We start from the raw sequence: 13,318 nt of genomic DNA, 5'->3' as shown, positions 1-13,318 counted from the left end.
AACTCACCAACTTTTTTACTTTATTTTTATATAACAATATGATATTCATATTAAAGATAAAAAAACGCTCGTTATTATGGTAAAAAAATTTCTAAAAAAACTTCGTATGAAAAAGTTATAGACGTTTTAAAATGATAGAGGAATTGACATGTGTCTTGCATGTGGAGAGAGGGAGTCATCATAAGTGGGTTATTACCTTCATGCCCTTTTCATTAATTTTTATTTTCAAATTAATCTCCATCATCCAAATTTAAAATCAATGGATTAGATATCTTCTCATTTTTATTGTTCTTTGTATTTTAACTATACCCTATTAAAGGTGTCTAAAACTATCTTTTCATCACATATGAGAACTATTCAAATAATAAATTTATTAGATAAATCTTCCTTAACAATGTATACATATTGACCAAAGCCATCTTTTAATGGTCCCCAAAGTTGAGTATGACCACTACTCCTCAGGGTAGCCAACAATTGTATTAGATGTTTGTTTCTTGTTATTAGCTCGCTCTCCTTGACTTTCAAAGATTTGTACAACATAATTATTTTGATGTACAAGTGTACCAACTTTCATTATCATCCATTATTGACCATTTGCTCACATGTACTATCATCCACAGCCTCTATAAAGTGGTCAGCATGGTGGTTGTGGTTTCTGACATGGTGCTAGTGATGGTGGCGGTAATGGTTGACAAGGCATGGTTGGTGATCTCCATGGTGGTGGTGGTGCTCGCACCGCACCGGCCATGCTACACATGTAAGAAATTAGGGAATGCGAATGGATTCTTTTTAAAACAATACTTGGCAGTGTAGTCAGGTATAGAGATGATCAACAAAACCGGTTCCTGGAACCGAACCGGTGGACCCGAACCGGTTCCTACCCGTTTTTTGTAGGAACCGGACCCTATCTGATTCAACCCGATGATCCGTGACCGGTTCTTGCATTTCTGAGTGGGGGCGGGTAGGAACCGGAGCCGTTTTTTTGGCCGTTTTTTGACCGGTTACGGTACAGGAACCGGGTTAGGAACCGGTAAGAACCGGTTAGATAGGTTAGGGGTCCGAGGGTGGGAGAACCGGTTCGGTTCCCTAACCGGTTCGAGCCTGGAACCGGTTTAAAGGTGGTTTTGAATATAGGAACCGGTTAGGAACCGGTTCCGGTTCCTAGTCCCAAACAGTTTTGAACATCTCTAGTCAGGTACAGAAGTAATAAAAGATATGACACTGGATGTATAGTTAGTTAAGGTGAATATTAACAAATATATATTTCGATCACTCTTTTAAGTCTTTTTTTCATCAAATTCCAGCAACTCTAGCCATTGTTGATCCTTATGTTCCGTCGTAAGTCCTAACAATGTCCAATCATGTCGTCTTTCTAATGGTCAATCATGCAAGCTTAACTCGGGTATGGCGAATCATGTGCTTACTTGTTTAGACCATTTTCATTCCGTGTATCTTCAGTGTCTTGTATCAATCTTTTTATCGATAGCGTTTGCAAATCAGTTGGCATTAACAATACAAACAAGAAAGATTTACACCAGCACAAGAATCCAAGCACGACATAAACACGTAATTAAAATGTTTGGTTTGTTGCCACCTTTCTCATTTACTTGCATCACATTGACTAAACTAAATGTAGCAAGAAACGACACAGTTTTCAAGTCATGCAACAAACATCAAACCTAACTTGCAGCAAACATTATAACCATCATCCTAAACATTCATACATAAGAGGATACCACAAACTTTTTACCAGAAATTCCTAAACATGCAACATGTCATATGAGTACCAAAACGATAACAGAACACCATACCAACAAAAGACTTGTCTTTAACAGAAGAACATTGAGTTGGACACATTCTCCTGCAACCTTGGGAGCTGAGGAACAGGCACGGCACCCGCTGAAGTCACTCCAGTCCCACCATGGCTCGAGCTGGTCTCCGAATGATCCTCAAACTTCATGAACTGGCCCACCTGAGTAGCAGCAAGATGGGCATAGCATATCGGTGCAACTGCATCACACCCAACAATCATTAAAATCTAGTCGAAAAACATGAAATTATTAACAAGCGTGTAACCAACACTTACCAACTGAAATTGCGGTAGTACTGCGCTGGTAACTGCAGTCGAGAAAAACGGTTAATACAAAACTCAATTCTTCAATAGGAAATAGGCCAAAAACACAAAGAGAAACTTACACGTATGACAGATTGTGCACGAGCTCCTGAAGATCATCTGCTGAGAAGCCGATTTCATCAAACAAAACGTGATAGTGTGTCGGCCTCGTTGTTCCCTGTTTCAATCATGCAATTAGCCAACACTTTTCAAGACTTTAAATATTAAATTATAATATATTAAAAACTGCTTCAGATGACAACCGAAAATGAGGTCAAGGTACAAAAGACTTACTATCATGCCTGCATGCGCACACATATAAAAGTCATTATTCCTAGGATGGCAAACTTTGTTGTCGATCACGGTTCCTGTTTATTTAATGAAATAGGTGAAATTGAAATCTGAACTTCTTCAAGGATATTTCTTTTTTATGTTAGATTACTATGATATATTATAATAAAAAGAATTACCAGGTTGAACGTTATCAGGAGACCCAGGCTGGAAGAACTTGGTGTGATGGTTTTTTTGAGCAATGATCACAAGGAACTTGGGGCACCACTTGTCATCCAGAAACTTGCAGGCCTGTACCATTTAAACACAATGAATAACAAAACATCTTAATGAAAACAAGTCAATGTGTTACAAAATTAACCGAACCTCAATTATCTGGTCGAGCTCGATGTTCAGAACTTGATTAAATTGAGATTCACTCACGCCATCCCTAAATATTTAAATAAAATATTTAAATCTCAAAAGTGACCAAAATAATCACAAGCAAAGGAAATATCAAATTAGAACATTAGAATTTACCTGAAAATGATTATCTGATCAGGCTTTTGTTTACCTGAACTCACATAGAAATCAAGCAGCAACTCCCTGCCAAAAGCAAGCAAATGAATCATTATTTTTTATAATTTATAAACTTCAAAGTGAAACCATATGGAATGAGAATCACACCTCATTATCCCATCATCTTGGGTGTCTGAAACCTTCTTGAACAATGAGTCAATCATCTCAACTTTGGGAGACTGAGTTCTAACAGAGGCTCGGTAGCGAGAGATTAGAGGCCAGTGCCTTGAACTAACCACCTGAAAATTTATAAACAATATGATGATGATAATTCTTATTATTTATTTATTATTATTTGTTAAATAAAAGGTGGAAAACATTACAGCAGCAATAGATGGAATATCAGATTGTCCTGGAGAACCATGGGAGACATCCATTCCCAGAATTATTGTTGGAACCTTTGATACCAATGGGATTGAATGTGCATGCTCAATTGCTAACATAGAATTCAAACCTCCCAGCTGCAAGTGGCAAACAACCAATCGACATGTCACATATTATATTTTGTTTCTTTTTTATTCAGTTGATTATCTAACAAACAAACCTTCGCATTGATCTTAAGCAGAACATTGGTTAAGTACTGGTCATTCACTCTCATTGGTGCAATGCACTGCGTGACGATTCCAAAGTCAGCCAGACATTTCTTTTTCCAGGGACCTTAAATTAACATAAGATATATTATTAGGAAAACATAAAATTAAAAGTTAGTAAAAATAATAGCATACATGGTGTTACTAATACAAACCATAAAGATCAGAATTTTTTCTCTCAGGGAGCAGGCAAAGAAGGAACTGTGGGGCACCAGGAAGCTTTGACTGAATAAAGTCAAACATTTTCTCGACCCTCACAACAGGTGGAGCCCGCCTGTTCTGGGGGCTTTCTTCAAATACATCAAAAGGCTCGTCAATTCGCTACACGTTTTAGAAAAAGCATGTCAGTCAACCTTGAGTTAACAAAAAGATAAACAGAATACAGAGATCGATGCATACGATTCCTTTCATCCCTCCACACTTGATCAGATCCTTAACAAGGTTGCGAATGTCACATCTTGCAGAAAAGTTGGCCACTGCCCACTTCTCGATCCTTGTGGCATCCACAAATTTCTACATTATCATAAAAGAACGGCATGTTAATTGTTATAGAAAAAAAGGATATCGTGTAATCGTGTACATTTTGATGTAGAAAAACACCTTATTATTGAAATTCCACCGTCCATTACGTGCAAAAAAGTCTTCACCATTACCAGCTTTCAACTGTAACAAATGAAAACCAGATAATAAGCATAAACGAAACATAAATAAATAATAATGTGAAGTAAAACCAGAAAACATAAGTACCTTTGGGGCTTGTAGAACACGGCCATCAACTTGAGTGAAATTTCTACTTATGGAGATACCGCATGCCTTCAACAAAGGCTCGGCATCATAGTTGTTGAGATTCAAGGCCTTTAAAAACACACGACAGTGTTAATACTTTGTTTTCAAAATTAAAAAAAACTGTAAATATGAATTTCAAGAAATCCTACATCAGTCAAAACCCGCATTCTCTCTTGAGGCTTTTGCCTTGATTTCTCAACCAGAGAAGATCGTTGCAGAGTAGTTAGGGACTTTGTGTATCGTTGTAATGACACCAGTGAACAAAGCTACAAATGATCCAACCAAAATACAAACTCATTAATATTATTATTGTAAGAAAATAAATTATAAGAAACTTAGTCTACCTCAAGCGGAATGTATGTTGGGCGTTTCGGCCTACCAACGTTAATACAGGGGAGATCCCCTGAATAACGTAAATCGATCTTGCGGTAGTTCACAAAGTAATCATAAACGGTCACTTCCAACATTTCAGGTTCCCCATTCTCATCTTTAGTCTTTTGTTTCAACTGAAACCTACAAAAGTTGACAGTAATATTAAGTTACAGTAAAAAGATTTACACGTAACCCTAAAAAGGCAATAAATACAGAATAAAAAACCATACAGTTGTTCATTGCAGGGCCTCTCGCTGAGACCAGTAATCTTGTACTCTTGATTAGTTGGGCTGGTCTTCACCCTAAGGTTTTTCAGGGTTCTCTTTGCCTGGTGTAAAGACAACTTAGTTATTTACAATGTAACATAAAAACAGAAAACATAATGCGGTCAAAGTGATAAAAATATTACCTTAGCCCAGTCAATTGAGTAAGGGTCTTTCACATTTTGGTTGTTAATTAGAAAGTCAACCACTGGCCCAGGCTGAATGATCATAGTTGTAGATACATCTGTTAATAACAGTGGTAATGTTAGAGGTGGCAACTTCAAGTCAATTCACTTATCAATCAAACCAAACAAGTAAAATCAAAAAATATTTTTAAATGTGAAAAAGAAAAACGGGTCAAAATAGTTCAAAGTGTATTTTTTATGCATTAAACTTCAAGATTGGATTATTATGAAATTTATGAAAAACTAAAGAAAATGAACTAGTGATCTGGGTCAACTAGAAACTTAAGTCAAGAGTGTATTTTTAATGAATAAAACTTCAAGATTAGATTATTACAATAATTAAACAGACTACTTATTTATGAAAAACTAAAAATATAGAAAAATAGTTATCCATGTCAACACCCTTGGCCCCTTGTGCCGCCTCAGCATAAACATACATATGCAGCAACATCAGACCATACCAATATTAAGAGAAAGACCGCCTTGGGAAGTACGAAAACTGGAATGAAATCCTCTGCAACCGAGAACACCACCGCCTACATCGGCAAAGTTCTTCACATCATTGTGGAAGAATGATTGGCGAACAAGTAAACAGCCTCTGCCACATAAAACAAATCAAAGTAAGCCAAAAGGATTAATAAACAGTTAAATACTTATATTAAAACAATCACAGTATAACTTACTGTTTCGCAGCATGTTGCCTGAGAATAATATCAAGAACCCTTAATGCTTCCTGAGAGTTCTCTGACTCCTGACCACGTAAAGCTTGTGCAATCGATTGCATTGGAATCTTGGCTGCAAAACTTAACTCAACTTTGAATGTTTTTGATTGATACTGGCGACGCATTCTTTTTTTATCTTCATTTTCAGGGCTCGCGTTTCCATTGTTTCTGAACATGTAAAACTTGTTAAATATCATATTTTAATTTCAACCTGAATTGATTGATATGTGGCATACCTGTTTGATGTAACATCCTCCAAAACCACAGTGAATTCATGCTTGTTCCTTGGAAGTGATCCAATTGTGAACAAACTTTTCTCTCCATCATATGCAAATTGTTTCCCTGCTAACTCACTACCATATGTTTCATGAACTCGGTCCAGAACTTTTCGCCCTACGCCTTTTCCATCAACAGGACGTCCGTCTTCATAAAATAGAGCAACCTGTTTGATCCGATGCGGTGATATTAAAAACTTATAAAGAGTATGAACATTGAAACAATAAACATGGTTATCCAATAATCAAAAGACATACACTGTAGTGAAAGAAATGGCCATCAACATTTGACACACTGACTTTAAAGTGATTAGTCAACAGAGGAACCTTCTGGCCCTTGGAGGCTAACCCGCGCCTAGCCATCGGCACGCGGTTCACCTTCTTCTTGACCGGTTCAAGAGCTTGTTCAGGGACCACATCAGCCGGTACAGGTGGAGGAGGCGGCAGATCCTCTTTGACTACTCCATTACCATCTTTTTCTTGTGAATCCATAACTAGTTCCTGTGTAAAAAAAATTGAACAATTTCAGTTCATGAAACTCAAAACATCTGGTAGTTTATAACTTTATATAAAAAAAAACATATATAAAAAAAGAAAAAAAATAAAAGAAAGAAACAGGGCATTTTTTATGGATATAAAAAGTAAATCACTCAAGAAAATAAAAAAGTAAAAGTAAAAAACAAAAGGCAAAAAGAAGGTGAAAGAATCTGTAGAAATGACACACATGCAGACATACATTTGAAAACTAATTTTGAAGCAAAAGAAATAAAATAATAGATCTAACTCAAACCCACAAAATAACTTGTAAAAAAATAATCTACAAAAACCCAAAATCAGTAAATCCAGCAAGAACTGCAAAATACATTAAACAATCACATCACACAAAAGCCTAAACACAAATAGAAAAATAAAAAAAATAATAAACACCAGCCGTAAACGGACACCGAATAAAATCAACCGTACATCTACAGATCTCGAATCTTATAAATCTCTTCAAACAGTAACACAGCTACAAAACAAAACTCATCTCCCCCAAATTCTTTTCAAAACGCAAATTTACACCAAAATATTAAACAAAAACTCACTTCCCCAAAAATTTACAGTAACAATAACCCGATTCAAACAATAAACATCACAGAAACCAAATAACAGTAAAAAAAAACTCGATTCACACAAAAAACAACCAACATTGGGCCGATTTGGGGGTTTTAAACCGAAAAATGACGAAATCGGAAGCAGGTGAAGGAGAATCGTAGTGAAATTAGCAAGATTAAGGAAGAAACCGACGAGATTTTACCTAAAATAGCGAAGAACAGGAGCACGAAAACCCTAATTTGTGTCCTCTGTACGAGTAGAGGACTGCTTCTAGAGAGAGAGAGTGAGAGTGATGTATTGTGTTGTATTGAGTGTATTTATGTGGAAAATAATAATGTGGATGTGGAGCATGGAGGGGGTGACGTGTCATCATATTGTTACCCATTAACTGCTACTGCTATTTTATTATTATTTCCTCCTTAAACCATTTTCTCACTTTGTAATTTGTATTTCTTTATTATTATTATTATTATTATTAATTAATTAATATAAATATTAAGGGTATATTGAATGAGAACATTGGTATTGGTGTGAAACAACTTCGTCATATAAGGACTATCATAAGTTTTTTATGGACATGGAATTTGGATATATGGAAGCATGTCATTTGTATTGCTCGGACATTGATTTGTGTTATAATGATGCGGTGGGAGTTACGGATACGGATATCATTTGTATTGCTTGGATATTGATCTTGTGTTTTATGGAGAGGTGTTTTAATCTTTTTTTTTAATATGATCATTTATCCTTTTATATTTAAAAATCAAATATATTTAAAGTTATCTAGTCTTATTTGATCATCATCTCTAGTCACTCGACCGTTCAAGTGAGCTAATGATTAAAAAATCTAGATGATCGATCTTAATTTTTAATCTCTCCTTCAAAGAGTAAACCATGTAACATATAAAAGAAAAAGGATTTTGACTGATAGATTTGTGTTCTCTATAAACTTATCCACATATTGTTACTCCCTGTCTTGGCTTTATAAGGCGTGGGGCGCACCAAAGCGACAGGGTCCTTAGCCGAGGCGCAAAAACGCACAGTCTTTCGTATGCAAGGCGCAAGATATATTTTTAATATGTTTCCTATAGGTTTATGGTCACATTAAGACTCGTTTATTTTGGATTTAAAAAAAATAGATATATGTAAAACCTCATAAAGTGGTGTTTGATATTTTAATATTTCATCCTTAATTCGTTGTTTATTTATTTTGTTATTAAAGGGATGTTATATGTGTATAGTAAGAACATTAAGTTGGTGTGAAACAAACTCATCATTCAAGGAACATCATAAGTTTTTATTGAGAAGAAAACTAATATACGATTTGTATTGCTAGGACATTAATCTTGTTCTGATGATGAGGTGGGATTTACGGATATAAGTAATCATAGTAGTTAATTAAATAAAAATTTTCCAAAATAACCCTTTTGAGAAGAGATAACGGGGGGAAATAGCCCAAAATCCCTAAATATTCCCAAAATAACCGACTAAATTTGGACTGAGGCGGCGAGATCCGACGAGATCTTTAAACCAATAGAAATTTGACAAGTGTAGTATTTTCTGAAAATCTGACGAGTTATTTGAAAATGTTGGGGGACCAGTCCATATTTTCCACTAAATCTTCTTATAAAAAAACAATTTTGCCCGATGTTTACTAATGTTTCCTACCAGATCACTTCAAATTCCACACATTTGGGAAATTGTGCATTTAAACTCAGTCTTTCAAGACGTATCTGTGATGAATTTGTACCAAGGAGACCATAATTTTGAAAATATTGATGGACCCGTATTTACTAAATCTTATTCTCAAAAGCTGTCTTGCGAGACGGCTTATTAAGTTTTCCTACCTGACCCTTACAAGTTTTAAACACATGGAAAAATGTGTCTTTTAACTTTGTCTTTCAAGACACATATTTGATAAATTTGTACTAAGGGGTCCACAATTTTGAAATTATTGAGGGACCCGTCCATATTTTTTCACTAAATCTTATTGTTAAAAGCTATCTTGTCAGACGGTTTATTAAGGTTTCCTACCTGACCCCCACAAGTTTTAAACACATGGAAAAATGTATTTTTCAACTTTGTCTTTCAAGACACATATTTGTTATATTTATACTAAGGAGACGATATTGTAGTTAAATTCTTCCGGGACATCCATATTTTACATTTTATGTAGAATCTTATCTTCCTCAATCATTCACACCTTCTCTTTCACAATGATCTTTAACACTTGTTCTTGAATCAAAACCATGAATTTTAAGAGGGGAGATCATGTGGAGGTTAGGGATATAAGTATCGGGTTTATTGGGTCATATTACGACGACCACATAATCTCAACGTTCGAAAACGAGTACATTGTTCAATTCCGCACCCCGCTCGAAAATGATGAGTCTGGGCCTCTTCGAGAGTTCGTGAAGGCCGAATAAATTCGGCCAAAACCTGCATCTGTGGAGGTGAGAAGTTTCCGTTTGGGTGAGATGGTGGATGTTTATGCTAATGACGGAATAAAAATTAATATTGTCGGTGTAGACGGATTAAAAACTAATATCGTAGACAGAATTACATAAAATCTTGTCGGTGTAGACGGATTAAAAAATAATCTCGTAGGTGTGGACTAGATTTCAACTCATAAGAAATAAATTACCAGCTCGTCTCCTTGGTACAAATTCACCACAAATGCGTCTTGAAAGACTAGGCTTAAAGGCATAATTTCCCAAGTTTTTGGAATTTGAATGGATCTGGTAGGAAACATTATTAAACCATCGGGCAAGACTGTTTTTTTAGAAGAAGATTTAATGAAAAATATGGACTGGTCCCCCAACATTTTCAAATAACTAGTCGGATTTTCAGAAAACATTACACTTGTCAAACTTCTATTGGTTCAAAAATCTCGTCGGATCTCGTCGCCTCAGTCCAAATTTAGTGGACTATTTTAGAAATATTTAGAAATTTTGGGCTATTTTCTCCTTTCTCTTTCCTCAGAGAGGTTATTTTATAAATTTTCTTGTTAATTAATAGGGTAGATTACATTGTTTTTTAAAATTTTAGTTTTTCTTTTTTTAAGAATATAAAAACTTAGAGGTGCAGTTGTTATTATTCACTTTAGTTGCACCCATATCTTTGAGAGAAATTTACGTTAGCTTGTAACATTTGTTATTTTCTATTTTAATACAACCATTTAACCCCCTCCCACACACACACACATATATATATATATATGTGTGTGTGGATGAGATCTAGAGAAAACTCATTTTAAAGAGAGAACTAAAGAACTACTAAAATTTTTTTAACATTTTAAAAAAATAATATTTTACGATTTTTTTCTTTCCTCCTAATAAGATGATAATATTCTTTAAAAAAATTGTTGTTGTCATGCATATGTGCATTAATGTGTATTGCATATATAAAATAGTGTTTTATTGCATATAAAAAAATAGTGTTTTATTGCATGTAATACAACACACATGCATAATACAACGCACACTATTGAATATACGCGAATGCAACACTAATAATTGTATACAAAACACACTATCGCATATATGTAATACAACACTAATGCACATATGCACTATATTGATTTTCTTTTATTTTTGTATATAATATAACACTATTGCAATTATACAATACAAACAATTGTATATATGTTATTCAACTCTATTTCAAATATCAAAATGCACACTATAAACATATGCATTATAAAAAAAGTCGATGTATTGCATATATGCATTACAACAGTTTTTTTTATTGTAATCTAGGTTAAAAACCCGTGTATTACACGGGTTTGAAAAATTAAATCTTATTCATTATCTTATTATATGATTCCGGCACTTCAAGTTGTAATAATCTTGTACAAAAAACACACCAAAACTCTTAAAATGTCACAAGAGCTGGAAAATGTAAAAAAACTGTTTCTAATTATATTGTTGTGTTAGTTTGACATATGTTGCTACTGAACTAACAGTTGCAAGAATTTATATCGGTAAAAAAATTACCAATGGATTCAAATTGAGGTTTAATGATATTAAATTATTAACCATTCATAACCAACAAAAAGTAAACTTGTGTGGCTGACATCATGTCTTTTTTCTAATCCATGCCTTAGGTTATAAAATTTGTCAGTCCCGATTAGTCACTCAATACTCACAACAATGTCATGGCCCACAAATTAAATGTGTCGACAAGAGGGCTGATGACGGATTGCTAAATTAGGAAAGATTATTGTTTGTTAAAGGCGGAATCAGAAACAAACAAGCTTGTTGCTAAAGAGGTTAATAAAGGTAATAGACACGAACAATAACTCAAAATATTTCCATTTATTTAAACTGATTCATACAAATGTTAATCGATTAGGGTTTCTTGTCAGAGTGTATTTTCAGTAATAACCTAGGACAGCCGTCACACTCAATCAGGAATATTGGTTCTTATCTGAAAAGTGTAAAGTGGCAAATCCGTAGGAGGCGTGCCCTAAAATATTCTATTTATAGGCCTGCCACCTCCTGACAGCTGTCATTCCTTCTATAAACCCTAATGATTGGTACATAATCAAATTACATATTCAAAACTATACTAAGTGTAAAACAGGTCTTCCGGGTAGACTTTGTAACATTTGTCTTCTCCAAGTAGGCCTTGTGCTATTTTGTCCTTTACGAGTAGACCTGATAACCTTGAAGTATGCTCGGGAACAGTTCTCCGGGTAGACTTTACTTAGAGTATTTTCCTAGGAAAATACTCACCTAGCAGACTTCAATCTTTTTGATCATATCAAACTTTGCTTGATATAATCCAACGAGCAAACTTGTTCTTCAGAGGTCCTTTCAACTCGTTGCTATGAGAATAACTTATTAGCAAAGCAATGTGTGCTTGGTAACACTGTAGCTTACTATGAGTTGAACCTTGCCCGATGAGTCCTTAAAATGATTCTTCAAACTTCCATCCACATCATCAAACAGCCTCGCTAACATCCAAAAGTCCAGCGAGTGATTCCGGTAGATCACTGGATTTTCTGTTAGAGCAAACCGGATGTTTGACCGTTGCAACCATCTTATTATAGAAGCCACTTCTTCGTTGTCGGGTGTTACTTGCAACAGAGCACACATATTGTGCTTGTGCTCAAAAGGATAGGTCGGTTGATCTTCGTCCACCATATCTGAAAAACATAATCGAACACATTCAAAGTAGAAATTAGTAATTTCAAGTTATAAATTTGAAAAAGAATGAAAGAAATGTCATTAAGAACCTGTTCTTCGACAATTTTATAACTTACATACAAAACAGAGGTTTAGTAGTCATGAATAATCAAAGCCCACTATTACATAATCATGGTCGGAAAACATCTAATTAAAGCTTACCGAGTCGGATTAAATGGGCTGACAAATTAGGGTTAGGATTATTGTGAATGCGATAAGTCGGTTTAGTTTTCTGAGAGCAATCAGTGGAAGGAGAGAGAGGGGGAAAATAATGTTGAAAAACTTCTCTCACTCCCTCTTATATACCTTTTTAAAGTGAGTTTTAAATGCGTTTTGTCTTTTAGTGAGTTAATAGTTGTCATACAATAACCTTATTCTTTTAAAATTTTACACACTTAAAAAAACATCCAACTCCATAAAGTTTAGCAAACCTTGCTCGGAAAAGTCAGTTTTTGCAAAGTATGCTCGGTATCTTCCACTTTCACAAAGCTTACTCGTTTCAGTGTTGGTATAAATTAGAAGTTAAAATGAAGGAAGCGTACTCGAAATACAGGATTGCTTGAGAACTGAATCACAAGTTAAAATAATCAAGTATAAAACATCAAGTAGTCAACCTTGCTAGGAATCAACTAAGATACCCAAATAACATACTTCTAATTACTTACCTTACTTGAATAATTCAACTTATCACAAACCTTACCCGAAAATGTAAACAGATAGCAAATAATCAGTCAAGTATACTTTGATACAAAGTATGCCCGAAAAACCTTCAAGAATACAAAGTGTGCTAGAAGTGGATTCTAAACACAAAGTGTACTCGGAAAGTCAATTTGAACTTACCAAGTATATTAGGGGAACATTTGAAAATTCAAAGTGTAC

The 13,318-nt window shown here is 34.7% G+C and overlaps 1 protein-coding gene across 1 annotated transcript; it reads right to left on the bottom strand.

The window, feature by feature from the left end:
• Nucleotides 1–1,567: 1,567 nt before the first annotated feature.
• LOC143623364 (protein argonaute 4A-like) lies at nt 1,568–7,563 on the bottom strand. The gene is made up of 23 exons (XM_077094295.1): nt 7,453–7,563; nt 6,414–6,656; nt 6,117–6,322; nt 5,842–6,048; nt 5,620–5,756; nt 5,120–5,217; nt 4,941–5,038; nt 4,683–4,851; nt 4,488–4,604; nt 4,300–4,407; nt 4,153–4,215; nt 3,952–4,065; nt 3,708–3,873; nt 3,507–3,619; nt 3,286–3,423; nt 3,071–3,201; nt 2,924–2,989; nt 2,771–2,834; nt 2,584–2,695; nt 2,408–2,481; nt 2,197–2,291; nt 2,087–2,118; nt 1,568–2,010 (listed from the first exon to the last, which is right to left on the bottom strand). The coding sequence occupies exons 2-23, from the start codon at nt 6,645–6,647 to the stop codon at nt 1,829–1,831; spliced, it is 2,724 nt and encodes a 907-aa protein (XP_076950410.1). The 5' UTR covers nt 6,648–6,656; nt 7,453–7,563; the 3' UTR covers nt 1,568–1,828.
• Between the last annotated feature and the right edge of the window lie 5,755 nt (nt 7,564–13,318).

The sequence above is a fragment of the Bidens hawaiensis genome, unplaced genomic scaffold (genome assembly GCF_021521415.1).
Source record: "Bidens hawaiensis isolate Kalapana, Puna unplaced genomic scaffold, B.hawaiensis_p1.1 tig00003393_1, whole genome shotgun sequence".
NCBI classification, from domain to species: domain Eukaryota; kingdom Viridiplantae; phylum Streptophyta; class Magnoliopsida; order Asterales; family Asteraceae; genus Bidens; species Bidens hawaiensis.
The sequence above is the reverse complement of the archived record's forward strand: the minus strand, read 5'-3'. Positions and strand labels throughout refer to the sequence as shown.